Genomic DNA, 14,422 nt, shown 5'->3' with positions numbered 1-14,422 from the left:
AACTGTCTCGGAAGATGCCATAGAGGAAGAAGGTGAAGAAGGGGGAGGCTCCCCTCGGAGCTCATCTGAAATTTCTAAACTCAGTTCCAAGAGTGCCAAGGAAAGACGTAACAGGAGAAAGAAGAGGAAGCAAAAGGAACTCTCTGAAGGAGAGGAGAAAGGGGATCCCGAGAAGGTGTTTAAATCAGAGTCAGAAGATGGTATGAGGAGGAAGGGCTTCCGGCTGCCAGACAACAGAATAGGGAGGAAGTTTTCCATCATGAATCAGGTAAACTTTTTGCATGAGTCAAGTAACCTAAGAAATTCTGGTCTTCCTAATCTCTCTTAGTTCTCATATTTCCTTTTGGCTTTACATTCCTAGACCCATCCCTGCATCCTCAGGCCTGCTTCTCCGTGCTCCGTGTTGTTATCTTCTAAGAAGGATAACATTCTTCTAATATTCCTGACATATTAGTCCTAATATTCCTGACATATTAGGACCGTCCTCTGCTCTAATCCTGCCCTCCCTTCTCCACTCTAAAGCCAGCCCTAGGACAATGTGATGACCTTTGGCAGACTTACTTTGGCAGTAAAGTTGGTGTTATATCAGCAAGCCTGTGTTCTAAAGCATCAGGAAGAACTTTTTTCTTCTTGGCATCTGAACATCAGAATTTAGCTCAAATACCTCTGTTGAAGAATTGCATGTAACTGTAGGTTTAAAAAAAAAGAATGATGAAACTCTTTAGGTTGCCTTATTTGAATGTGGCAAGTTTTAGTAATTAATTATTCTAGATATATAGCATAGTGTCATGCTGATAAATTAGCCTTTGGTAGATTAAAAGCCTCTGTTTCACCCAACTTTGTTAAATAGGGAAACTAAGAGAAAGAAGGGAGGACTTATAGATAATTATTGAGCTTTCTGTTACTATAAATATCATATAATAGATATTTTTGGATTTCAAAGAATACCACAAGATCTAATTCTTAAGCTATTTAATTCCCTATTTTAAAGAAAGTTTGTAAGGTATAGGATAGATTACAGTTACTGGTTATTGCATTGTATCCAGTGTCTTTTCTTGTTTTCCAGGGAAGATTTGTCATACCTCTTTTTGCATCTCTCACTTCCCAGTTCAGTCTTTTACTAGTCCTGTTCAAATTATCACAGCAAAATCTCTCATGTCCATCCCTTGTCTCTATGCTGATTAATCCTGTCTTAATTCAGACTTTTGTATTCTTTTGTTTTTCTGCAGTTATCCAGTGCAGTTTTGTTTCCTGTGGTCTTTCTCCCTCTCTTTTGTATTTTATATACTGTCAGCAGATAGCTTCCTAAAACACAGCTCTCATTATTCATTACCAAGCAGTTATGGAGGACCTACCATATGTTAAGGATTGTACTAGGTCCTAGAGATTAACAGGTGGTTAAAACATCATCCTTGCCCTAGAGAGCTTACGATGTAATGGAGCAGCCAGATATATTTAAAATTATTTATCCAATACTATTGTTGGCATTATTCCATAATTGAGATATGCTGGCCTATCTTGGAGGGTAGAGATCCAACCCAACCTGGAGGTTCAGGAAAGATTTTCTGAGGAAGGTAAATAAAGGATAAACAGCAATTGGTCTGGTATGTATGTGTGTGTTGATGAGGGAGCACTTAGACAGAAGAAAGGACGTTCTAGGTTTGGAAGAAAAGTATGTTCCAGTTTGAACATCCCAAGTTGAGTTATTTGTTGGATAACCAAGTAGAGAGGCCTTTTAGACATACATATAGTCAAATGATAGAGAGGAGGTTCTGAGCTGAGAGGTGGTGATTGAAACCATGAGACTTGATGAGATTACTCAAAGAGATAATGTCGAATGAAAGAACAGTGGGCCAAAGGCATAACCACTGGTGTTTCATTGGCATCAGAGTTGGAGCTCATGAAGGAAAACAAATGAGCAGGCATAAGGGATGCTAAGAGAACCAAGAGTTCAGTGAAGCCAAGAGAGCATAGGGATGGGAGAAGGCAGGAGAGTGATCAATGGATTGAAATTTAACAGAGATGCTTTGTTAGTTCCGAGTTGGAAATGTCTGTTGGGTTTGGCAATATGAGCCATTGAGAACTTTAAAGACACATTTCAATCCAGGGTAAGGCTGGGTGCCATATTGAGTGAGAAGTGGAGACAGTGAGTGTAGACTTGTCACTCAAGCTTATTTAAAGAATATGTGTGAAAATAAGCATTTTTATAATCTGTAGGGGTAACAACCCAGAAGAAGGGGAGGTAGAAGTAGAAAATGGAGTAGAATAGAAAAGAAAATAGAGCACAATCTTGGAGGATGTAAAAGTAGACATAGTCTCTAACAGAAAAGGGGCACTTTGTACCCCCAAAACATCAGGAAAATTGGGGAGGGTGGGTGTGGATGAGTTTGTAGATAGGGAGTAGGAAGTTGAGGAAGAGGGTACCTGGCAGTCCTTAGTTTTCAAAAATGTAGGAAATTAAAAGTCTTATTGAAAGAACTGAGAGGTTGAATAAGGGCTTTAAAGAAAATGTTGACATTTTAGAATAGTAATTAAGAAGAATGGGTAAGAGAATTCTTCTAATTAGAATTACTCTATTTACTGATGAATCCCATAGCACTCCTCCTTCCCCTGAACACAGCCTACCTTTTCAATCCCCAGCCACTGTTTCATGAAGCACCCTATACTTAAACCAAATGAACTACTGCATGCTTCTATATATGATGTTTGTCTTCTGCCCTCTGTTTTTCTCTAGAAACACCCTAAGATGCCCTATTTTTTCATCTCGGACTATCCACATCATACTTGTCCTTCACATCCTTCTCTCAAGAAAACTTCCCTGACATCCCCCATTTTATACCCAATTGGAAATTATTTCATCTTTCCATAATATTTTATACATACTCTTTATGTTTTACTTTTTACTCTGTGATACTGTATTTTCTTATGTTCATATCCTCTCCTCTCTTAGATAAAGTCCTAAAATCAAGGCCTGCTTTTTGGCAAATGGCTAGCATTCAGATATTTGTTGGACAAAGGAATGGAGGATTTTTATTAATCTGATTTAGCCCCTTCTGGGACTTTTTTATGGCCTGAAGCCATCTCTGGCTCACCTTCACATCATCTTTCTCCTAGTTCAGCCTCTTTTGGGGAAAAGCGTGATTACAGCTTTGCTATAATCCAGCCCTTGTCTTGCAAGCCATCACCGAGCTAGTTAATGAATACCTTAGTACTGTTAACATTTTGCTTTTGAATGGTCTCTGATTAATCTATACACTTTAGCACAGAGTTGCACAGATTGCTCTCTAGCTCAAAAAATAAATCTGGATTTCTAAGATGTCCTGCTTTGCATGAAATGTTCACTTCCTCTAATTTCCCCCATCTGAAAAAAATTGTAGATTCCTAGAGGCCATGGCTGACTGCCAAGACTTGCTTAGAAGCCCCACACAGTAGTAATATTCTTTGTTTCAAGACTCTCCTGTTTATATCTAAGGTTATATAGCTAGTAAGAGGCAGGATTCAAACCAGGTCCTTCTGACTGCAAAGCTTGTGCTCCTAATCACTAGTCTATAGTCAGCCCACCCCAGGACCCTCCATACATGCATGATCTTCTCTCCTGTTGCCTTAACAATGAATGTGGCTTCAGTTTTTCCACAGCACAGTTCAAATGTGTGTCAGTGTCCTTTATTGCCAGATCTTCTGAGATCTACATGAGACATCTGCCTGACCTGTCTCCTACCCATTTCTCTTTAAAATTACTGTTATGCGTTTAGGGCTTAGGACAGTTTATAAATATTAGATTGAGTCCATTTTTGCAAAGTATTTTCATTATTCTGTTGCAGCAGCTCTCAAACTTTTTGGTCTTAGGACCTCTTTATATCTTTAAAAATTATCGAGGACCATAAAGAGCGTTTCTTAATGTGTTTTTAATTTATCATATTAGAAATTGTAATTAAGAAATTTAAAAATATTTACAGATTTATTTTAAGATAATGATGAACATATTATATATTTAATACAAATTATACATATTTTTATAAAAATTAACTGCTTTCCAAAACAAAAAAATTTAGTGGAAAAATTGGTACTGTTTACATTTTTGCAAATCTCTTTAATCTGTGGTTTAATAGAAGAAAGCTAGAATATCATACCTGTTTTGACATTCAGTCTGTTACAGTATTTTTTTTGGTTGAAGTATTTGAAGAAAATTTAGTTTCATACAGATGTAGTTGGAAAAGTGAGGAACATATTAATAGCCTTTTCAAGTAAATGTGAATATGCTTTGATGCTATTCCAAAACTCTACACTGGTAGTTTAATGGTTAGTTGTAATGTGGAATCTGAAACTGTATCAGTTACTTGGTACTCTGTTACATTTAAATCTTTTGTGGTATTTTGCACTTCAGATCTTTGATTCAGATCTTTGTAGCATCATGCATTGGTCATATGGGAAATACTGGTTCACCGAGTTATGCAGATCTTCCAAGTACTGATATAGAGTATTTTTTTTTAAAAATCACATACGGTATCATTACTAATCTCATCAGAAAAGTCTTAAATACTGTGAAACTGTAAGGCCCACAGGATCCACTGTATACTTTTGAGAAAATGAGAATGATAAAGTCCGATATCATCTTAGTATTATTATAAAATAGTTTTTCACCTCATGAACCTCCCTAAAGGGTCAGAGGGACCCCCTCCTAAGAGTGCCCAGACAACACTTTAAGAACCACTGCTGTATTGGAAAGAAAAAGTAAAATGAAGAAAAAATGAAATACGGCATGGAAATAGAACATTTAAGTCACCAATTTATCACATTCTAAACATCTCAGTCATTGTTAAGCCTCCTCTTAACAGAGAGCTGACATGGGTGCCCTGAAATCCTCGGTTAATTTTTCTTTAGAATATGAGGGCCCGCCCTTAAATCAGGAACACCCCAAAGCCATTCTCCCAAACACACACCTAGACCTAAGGTAGTATTTTCAGTTAACTGTGTTGTGACTTCCTGAAAAGGACCAGAAGCTCCTGGCTGGTGGACTTGAAAGATTTTTGAAAACAGGAAGTTGAGGCCTCCCTGTCTCATACTAGCCGGATCCCAGAAATTAATACAGCCTTGGGCCTGGAATCATCACTGAAACCCTCTAGTGTAGGGCAGTTGAGATTGGGAAGGGATTGGGGTGGCTACCCTCAGGGTGTATCACCTCAGGGAATGGATGCATCAGGATCGGATACACAGGATGCAAGGAGGAATGGAACAAAGTCATCTTTTTCCCTTCCACATTTATTGCAGTCAACTCTTCTGCCAATAATGAAACAAAGAATTTAAGAATAATAGATAAATTGTTTCCTTTAGTATGTGTTGTCTCAGGATCCCCGATTTCTAGGTGTATGTAGGTTACTGAATTGATCATTATCTTCCTTATCACTTTCCAATCAATTAAGAATAGTCTGGTGTATTGAATCTCATATAATATATAATATATCCTACTAGGCTACAAGTTTAGAGAGGGTAGGGACCATACTGCATGTCTTATTCATCCATATATCCGTATCACATAGCATACAATAGGTATTTAATGGTCATTTATCAAATAAATCAAATCTCTTTCCTAATTTGGAGTCATAATGTATCAGGTAGTGTCAGCACCCAACATTAGCCTAATGCAAAATCACATTCAGTCCAGGAATTTGCCATCAAAAATGAGTTAATGACCCAATGCAGGTAAAGAACAATGCTAAGTTGGGTGGCTAATTTACAGTATATAATCTAAATATATGTTAATTAAATTAAACATTGTACCTATAATGTACAAAGCACTCCAGGAGAAATAAAGATGAGTCAGGCAGTGTGCCCTTAAGGAGCTTGTAGTTGTTTAAAAAGGAGACATAAAATACATATATAAAGAAATGTTAGTAAAAAGTAGAGCATAAGAACTCTGAAAGGGGCTCAGTGCTGTGGAAGGATTAAGGAAATTTGTAGAGTAAGAAGATGAAGGGTTGGACAGTGCAGAGCGGAGATGATTTCCAGAGCTGAAAATGTAGTATGCACTGGAAATGGAGAAAATAAAGACCTGAAGACAGTGTGACTGGAAGATAGGGTATATGAGGAGAAAGAGTGAAAGACAAAATGGGTAAAGTAAATTAGGGTCAAAGCTGGGAAGATCTTGAATGCCGTTCTCAGGACATGGAGTAATGATGTTAAAGGTGATTATGGGATTTAACAAAAGAGCCCAGGAGTGCCTGAGTCCTGTCTTGTCCTGGCCACATTTCTCTCCAGTGACGCTCTCAAGGGAGATACGTGTGCCCAAAGCACCATTTATTAACATGTAGGCTTATGCCCTGAACCTCAGTGTTCTGTGTTAAACTGAACATGTGGGTCGAAACCTAAGGATATTTCCTATCCCCCCTAAACCTAATCTTAGGATCACTATATTAATCATGTTTGTATTCTCTGTATTTTAGGATGCTTTGACATTTTAGGATCCTTGCTGAGTAGGACCCTTTCAGTGCTAGCTTAATTCCTAGAGATAGCATGCTGCTTACCTGGAAGGGTGCCTTTCAAATGTAAATCAGCCATCCCAAAACCCTTATCCTCCACCTTCTCTTTTTATCTAACTCTTACAAACCAAGTCGGTATTTCCCCTGCCCTAAATCACTCCAGGGCCAGCTTCTAGACAACTAGGACCACTCCCGTAGCCCAGAAATTATTCTAACTATACTATCATAAACTTGCTCAAAGATGCCTACTCTGCCTCACCCATTCCTTCCTAAGCAAACAATAGTGAAAGCTCTGGGCCATGCTTTTTTCCTTGTTCTTTCTGCCTCCTTACTAATACCAGTGCCACCCCATGAGGCCCTGCATGCTCTCTTCTCTTGAGAGCTATAAGTAACAAACTCTTCTTTCAAAGGCAATCACCTTACCATACTCCATGAAAACAAAATCACAGGTATATTTTAAGACACTTAACATCTTATGGCCAGCCACATTGTTTAGCGAAATGTTTCTCAAACTATCTGTGGTAAAGGACCAGTTTCTGTTTTCTCCAAGTTTTCATGAACTGATGCTATTGTGGAATAAAAAACAATGAATGTCTAGAAAAATGATCACATTCTTGGACGTTGTGATGTCCAGTTGCTATAAGAGTTTCTAAATGCTTCTCTCTATTTTTCTGCTTGTCTCATTGCAAACCAGAAGCAGGTCATTCACTAACATTGGTCTGTGAGTCACACATTGAGAAGTGGTTCAGGGGAATGAATCAGTGAGGGTGCCCAAACATATATAGGAGGAGAAGAATAACAAACAGTGAATCGGAGAAGGCCCTGATCCCTTTACCAATGCAACAACATAGAGGAAGGAAGTATAAGAGCTGGCCATGTGTGTGCCCTTTTAACACACAGTGACACCATCCACTCATAAATGAGACCCAGTGAACATTTTGGAATCTAGCCAGTGCAGCTTCTCCTTTCTGGTGCGGAGTAGGGGCAAAAGAGCAAAACAAATCAGTGATTAGGAAAGGAGTCAGAGATGTTGCATGCCTGCATTCTCTTTTCCAGAAGATCTATGTACAGCACATGGTATATATTAAGCAGTGACATTTATATCAAATCATCTATGATTAATGGTTTTCTTGATGTGGCCAAATTCATTTATTGTCTCAGAGATACATGAGTTGCTTTGAGCCAAGGTAGGAAAAGACTGCATAACAAGGGAAATACAGGTGAGAGAATGGAGTATGATGGAACTAAAAATATCCAAAGAAAATATCCTGATTGGAGCACAGGGGCTTCGTACATTATAGAAAGAGACTGGAACCGAAAGCATTTTGAGTCTAGAACTAAGAAATGGAGTTCTAGGTAACAAAAAGGTATGGGCGAAAATATCAAAGAGAACCCCTAATCGCCCTTCCAGGGTTATCATCAAAAGTATTATTTTAAAAAGTTTAACACTTACGATACATGCCCTATATTGGCAGAGTCCAAGCCCACAAAGATCTTTCACAGTAGAAACATTTTACAAGAAGATTAAGGCCTAAACTCTAAAGCAAAAACTTCATATAGTTTAAAATTATTTTGAAAATTCCTTCAGAGTCATAATTGAGCAAGCCGAGTATCTCAGGGTAGCAAGGAGGATTATCTAAAGTCAGTTGTCAAGTTTCTTTCTCTTAGAGCAGTCACCCTCAAACTGGGGGTACATCCCCTTGGGAAACATGAAGGCTTTCCAAGCACTGTTAGTTTTAAGGAACCTGATTCCCAGATCTTTAACTTATATATTTCTGTGCCCAAGGTTAGCCCGATGGTTCAAAGTTGCACCAGTTATCCTTTTCCACTTCCGTTTCCAACTTTACAAAAGGAAGGCATACCTCTCTGTCATCCCATATCTTATGTAGTGCATTAACCTAGGGTATAAAAATCTTTGGGGTGCCAAACAAAGGGACAATTGAAAATATTAGTGCCTATAAAGTTTTCTTTAATCCATTGAATGTAAATCAATTATAAGGCTTTCTGAATTTACCTCTCACACACTTCAGTTAAGAGTGAAACCGAGTTAGAGTCAGGAGTATTGGGATGCTTTAAATTCAGGAGCCAGATAGTTGTCACTGGGATACATTTATTAAAAATGAAAAATGAGATCATACTTTTTCCTACAAAAATGTCTTATTTTGCCAGTTGCTTTAGCAATGAGAACAATAGACATTTTCATAAATTAAATGAGCTAAATCCATGGCTTTAAGGTTTTGATTAATACATCTTTAATGCATGTGATAAGATAAAATCATTTTATTAAAAAAAATTAATGTTGGTATTGGTGTATAGAAATTAATAATATTTTGGTTTTTCCAACATTTTCTGTTGGATTAAATAAGTTTCCTTTAAGGAAAAGAGTAACCCCTATAAGAGTAGCTCATATAATTATTAGTAAATAATAAAGCCTTTTTGGTATCCACAGAAATCAAGAAATGAAATAATTCTAATATCTAAGAAATAAATCTTTTGGCAAGTTGAGTGGTTTTCAGTTCTTTGCTTTTAAGAGAATTGAAAGAAGACCGAATCTAATTGTCAGCCAGTAGATCATTAAAATAAATTTTGCTGATAGCTTACTATGTGATTTTGGCATATAATTTGGAAGGCGTTCAAAGAATTGAGTGACATTACTATAACAAAATTCTTTTGTTCCAGGATACTATATACATTAATAAAGTTCTTCCACTTAAAAATCTAATATTAGAAGGGGAGGAGGGGAATTGTTGAGCCATGTCTCATTCTAATAATAAGTAATGCTATCTACAAATATTTAAACCAAAAACACCAACTGAAGAAGAAAAATCTCATCCATGTCATTAAAAGATACATTTTAATAAAATTTTCTTTTTAAGTTTAGAAATTACTTATAAAATGTATATTTGTATATCTTAGTCAACTGTTAATAAGAATTATAATAAAAACTCAATTCGAGAAGATTTCCTTAAATTTCTTAGAGACTCATGGTCACAGGAAAATTTAAATTTTTTAAAGTCCAGTTTATAATTTTTGTTGCAAAAAAGTATTCAAAAGTGGTCAATAAAAATACATTAAAGTATAAAATATTCATTAGCATAAAATTCTCTAGAGAATGTGGAATGAAAGTATGAGTCGAAAGAAAGAAATGAGGAAAAATTTCTGAGTGGTAAGGAAGAGTTATTTTAAAATGTCAGTGTTGCGAATTATATAACTTACAAATATTTAAACTTTTGGTGAAAATAATTTTTTCTTGATTTTAAAATGGAGTGGGAGGGAATGTAATTTTCAACTGAACTAAAAGCTCAAAGACCACTGTTGGCATTGTACCTGACCTCCAGGGCGTGTGCTCCGTGAAAGAATGGCAAGTGAAACCCACTTTTAAATTCTTAACTTTTTGCTAAGTGTGCCATAAAGCCTCACTTGAGTAAATTAAAGGCACACTCCATGTGAGCCCATAGTATGAGAAATAGACACGCCAATGTGTTTCCCAGTGCTTTGGCTACCTAGAGCATGAGATAAAAGCATTTTGAGTGGTTAACTGGCAAGACTGGTAAGACCCCATACCTCAAGGGTATGAGGCAAAAACTGAGTAATAGTGGGTGTTGACCAAGTGCTTTCTGGAAACACTCGTGTTCTGACAACAGGAATGCAAGGGTGGGCCAGGCTGGGGAAGCGAATGGCTTTTGCTTAGCCTATAAGGGGTCAGCTTCCCGTCTCATGTCTGCCTCTCTCTCTCTCAATTCCTGTTCCTACAGTCCCTGCTCAGCATTCCCGGTTCTCCATTCCTCTCCCGCCACAACAGCAAGAGCAGCATCTTCAGCTTCAGGGGCCCCGGGCGGTTCCGGGACCCGGGCTCGGAGAACGAGTTTGCGGACGACGAGCACAGCACGGTGGAAGAGAGCGAGGGCCGCCGGGACTCCCTCTTCATCCCCATCCGGGCGCGCGAGCGCCGCAGCAGCTACAGCGGCTACAGCGGCTACAGCCAGGGCAGCCGCTCCTCGCGCATCTTCCCCAGCCTGCGGCGCAGCGTGAAGCGCAACAGCACCGTGGACTGCAACGGCGTGGTGTCCCTCATCGGAGGCCCTGGCTCCCACATCGGCGGGCGTCTCCTGCCAGAGGTGAAAATAGATAAGGCAGCTACCGATGACAGCGTAAGGAAGTAAACATATAGACCGAGGCTAGGCATGGCAGTCTCGCCGCTCCCTTCCTCTCTCCTCTCCCTGCTCTGCTCATTCCACCTGGTCTCCCACGCTCTGCTCCCTACTCTTGTTTCTACGCTAATCGTTTCTGTTTTCTCCCTCCTGGTTTCTATTTCACTTTTCAATCGTCCCTCTTTTACTGTCTCTTTTTTTCCCCTTTTACTTCATTCCTTGCTCCATTTTCTCCATCTTTCTTTGTTTCTGTTACCTTTTCCTCCATCAACTCCTTTTATTTTACCTCTTTTTCTTTCTCGCCATCTTTTCAAGTCTGTCTGCCTGTTTCCCTGTCCCCACCTGCTTTGACTGAATGCCTCTTGCCAACGGATCCTGCCCAGATGGAATGAGAAGCATCGTGTCACTATCAAAGACCAAGTTTGAGCGGGTTTGGAACTACCATTGCTTCTCCCGGCCACATCCTCTCTCCTCCTAGGGAAACAGCTTGGAATTTAAAGCTCTTATCTTTCTATTTTAAAAAGTAATATACTTTTGAATAATTTCCTAAGTCTCCTCTGCAAGAATGAGATGTGATTTTTCCCAAGAGAGATGTGCGTACATGATGCCGAGGGTCGGAGATGTGCACCAAGGAGAGCCAGGCTAGCAGAGGTTAAGGAAACCACTGCAAAATGGACTTAGACAACAAAGAGATTGAAGTGGAAATAAATCAAAGGAGAGAAAAGTAGGAGGTTGGGGCAAGAACACATGGTGTATGGGGGAGGAAGGAAAAGGGAAGCAAAAGATGAATTTTAAATGTAATCAAATGTCAGGCTCTGGAGGAGTTGCATATAATAGCTTCACAAAATCACTTGTCTAGGGATTTGGATAATAGCTTCCCTCTTTGGGAAAACCATCTCTTAACATTTCTTTAAATTCTAAGCTGTTTATACCTTTTTTCTAGTTTTAAGTTCTTATAATCTGAGTGATCCTAATCCTTCCTATCTCTAATTCCTTAACTTTCCTCAGTCCCTCCTTAGCTGATAAAAGTTCCTTGAGATAGCATGTCAGTCTGTTTTGTTTTAACACTTAACTTTCCTCTAACACAGCATGAAGATAGCCAATCCTTTAATCAGCATGATGCATGTGTGGAGGAAAACTGGACAATCAAGGATGGAATTATTCAAAAATGATCTGTTTATAGCGTCTTAGGGCAGTTGTTGACTTGTATAGGTAAAAATTCAAAAAGCAATTAGGGCGTGTTCGAGATCTTCTCTTCTTTCCTCACCTTTTTATTTAAAAGCAAAATACTTTCCCACTTACATCTATTTGTATAGCTCTATACAAGCTGCAAATTACTTTTACATGTATAATTTAATCTGTCATGAATAAAAATTCCATAAGGTTGACAAAGTGGAGGTAGATTATTATTCCTGTGTTTTAGATGAGGAAGCAGGCTCAGAGAATTTGTGCTCCTTGAGGTTGCGTAGTTCGTCACTGATAGAACCAGAATCTTAGACCTTTCAGAAACCCCAATATTCTGTTTCTCAGTTCATTTTAATTCCTTCTCTGCATAGGGACATGGCCATTTCTCTTCTGGAGAACTGTTTATTTAAGATCAACAATAATAATAAAAAACAGTGATTCCACAATCCCCCCCCAAAACCAGATAGTTGGTCACAATAAAAGTTATAGATGATTATATTTACTTTGAATTTTATTTGTATTTCATTTTCACTAATTCTATGTTGAGGTCAATTTGGGGTTCTACAATTAGATAATTATATTCTCTAAAAAAAAAGAGATGATATCAATGAGAATGAGAGATGGGTTAGCATAGACAGTATAGTTTGGGCAACTCAAATGCTTAGAACCAAATTAAATATTAATATCCTAGCAGTTTTTTAAAAAATATTTAAGCCTAGCAATACATCTTTTTCTTTGAAGAGAAGGTATTAGAAAAGGTATCCAGGAAGAAGGAGCTTCAGCTTCAGCTTAGGGCACATGAGCAAGTTTGGGAGTTTTGTTTTTGGTTTTTTAGCAGCTTCTGTTGTACTGTGTGGGAGAAAAATTTGAGAAGCAGTTGAGCAGATGGCTGTGGAATGTAAGGCTTTCTACACCACCTTACATTGTGCACTACAGTGCTGCCTTCAGGTTTTTTTGGAGCCTGCACACTCAAGCACACTCAACACCCTGTAAGCACTTAGGAGATGTTTTGCTGTGGTCCCAAGTGATGATGGTGGCAAACTTGAACATTCCATTCCCAAGACCGGGAGGTCAGAATCCCAAAGTAGCAGGAAGATGAGGTAGGAATCATTTCCAAGGGCTTCATAACTAGGAAAAACTTCTGTTAGACACTATATAGAAGCACTTCCTAGCCGTTAATGGTGTGAGGAAATATCTAAGTTACATTAGTAGGCCAAAAAGACAAAACAAAAACAGAATGCATATAGTTTATGTGGTATGATATCAGATCTACATGAAGACAAACTGCATATAGAAAAAAGATGACTGACTAAAAGTTAACAATGGTTGCCTTTGGGAAGATAAGTTATTGGTGACCTTTTCTCTTTCTTTTTATTCTTTCCAATTTTCTACAGTGGGCATAATATTTATAGCTACCATACATTGAGTTCCTACTATACTCTGCTAAGCACTTTATATGCATGATCTCATTTAATTCTTATAACCGCCCTATTCGATAGATGTTTTATTAACAGATGAGACTCAGAGATTTGGTGACTTGTGGAAATGGAATTTGAACCAGGGTCTTCCTGATGCCAAAGAGAACTTCCTGACTGATTAAATATTAGCTCCTCTGGGAAGTGGGGAAAACAGTCATTTATCTGAGAAAGACACAACTTATCAATAATGTTATATACAGCCCAGGCCAGATGAGCCATTAATACCTCTGTGGGCTAGAATGAAGTGATTCTTATTGCCAAAACATTTTGGATGCATCTATAGCCACAAATTAACTTGCCTTTGCCTGAACCATTATAGAGTGCTTCCAGTTATATACTCGTGCTTTGTAGATTAGTGTAGGAGCCGCTGATGGTCTTTAAGCTGGTCTCACACAATATTAATGCATAGGCTATGCCACAACTGTGTTTTTTCTTCAGTCTCAAATTAAGAAATATGTTCTCTATGAAAAAAAAAGATATCCAGACATCACCTCATGAGAGTCTCATCAAAACTATGTCACATCTTAGTTAATTATTCAGTTGTGATTGAGTGATGATATTTTTTGATAGTTTGGGAATTTTAACTTTTTGGTGAGGCAAAGGATAAGGGCACTTTTCCCATGTCTTTATCTCTGAGCTAGAAAAGTAGGTGAGAATCATAGCTCTTCACTCAAAAAGAAGGCCACTGACAATCCAAAAACACTCATAATTCAGAAATCAGGATACATTAGCTTACACATGTACAAGCATTATCTTATTTAATACTCACAGCCCCTGCCCTATGAGATAGATACTGCCATTGTCTGCATTTTACTGAGCAGGCAACTAAGGCTTAGAGAAATGAACTTGTCAAAAATTACACAGTAAGCAGTAGAATTAGGATTCAAATCCAGACGATCCAATTCTAGAGTGTTAACCATTAACCATTATGTTATACTAATTCTAAAGCCCAAGTTCTTTATTTACTCATGTGATCCTGGGAAATTAATTTAACCTCTCTCAGCCCATTTCCATATCTGTAAAACAAGAGATAAAAAGAACTTTTTTATAGGGCTGTTGTTAAGATTAAATGTAATAACATCTATAAAATATGAAGCATGTGACTGGGCCCATTATTGGTATTCAGAAAGCC

General features: G+C 38.1%; 1 protein-coding gene across 1 annotated transcript in view; it reads left to right on the top strand.

The window, feature by feature from the left end:
* SCN8A (sodium voltage-gated channel alpha subunit 8) overlaps positions 1-14,422 on the top strand; it is a 169,519-nt gene that overhangs the window by 95,415 nt on the left and 59,682 nt on the right. The window contains exons 11-12 of the mRNA XM_025045432.1: positions 1-268; positions 10,232-10,594. Of these exons, the coding sequence (XP_024901200.1) occupies positions 1-268; positions 10,232-10,594 (631 nt within the window). The remainder of the gene's footprint in view (positions 269-10,231; positions 10,595-14,422) is intronic.

The sequence above is a fragment of the Pteropus alecto genome, unplaced genomic scaffold (genome assembly GCF_000325575.1).
Source record: "Pteropus alecto unplaced genomic scaffold, ASM32557v1 scaffold220, whole genome shotgun sequence".
In the NCBI taxonomy this organism is placed as follows: domain Eukaryota; kingdom Metazoa; phylum Chordata; class Mammalia; order Chiroptera; family Pteropodidae; genus Pteropus; species Pteropus alecto.
The sequence above is the reverse complement of the archived record's forward strand: the minus strand, read 5'-3'. Positions and strand labels throughout refer to the sequence as shown.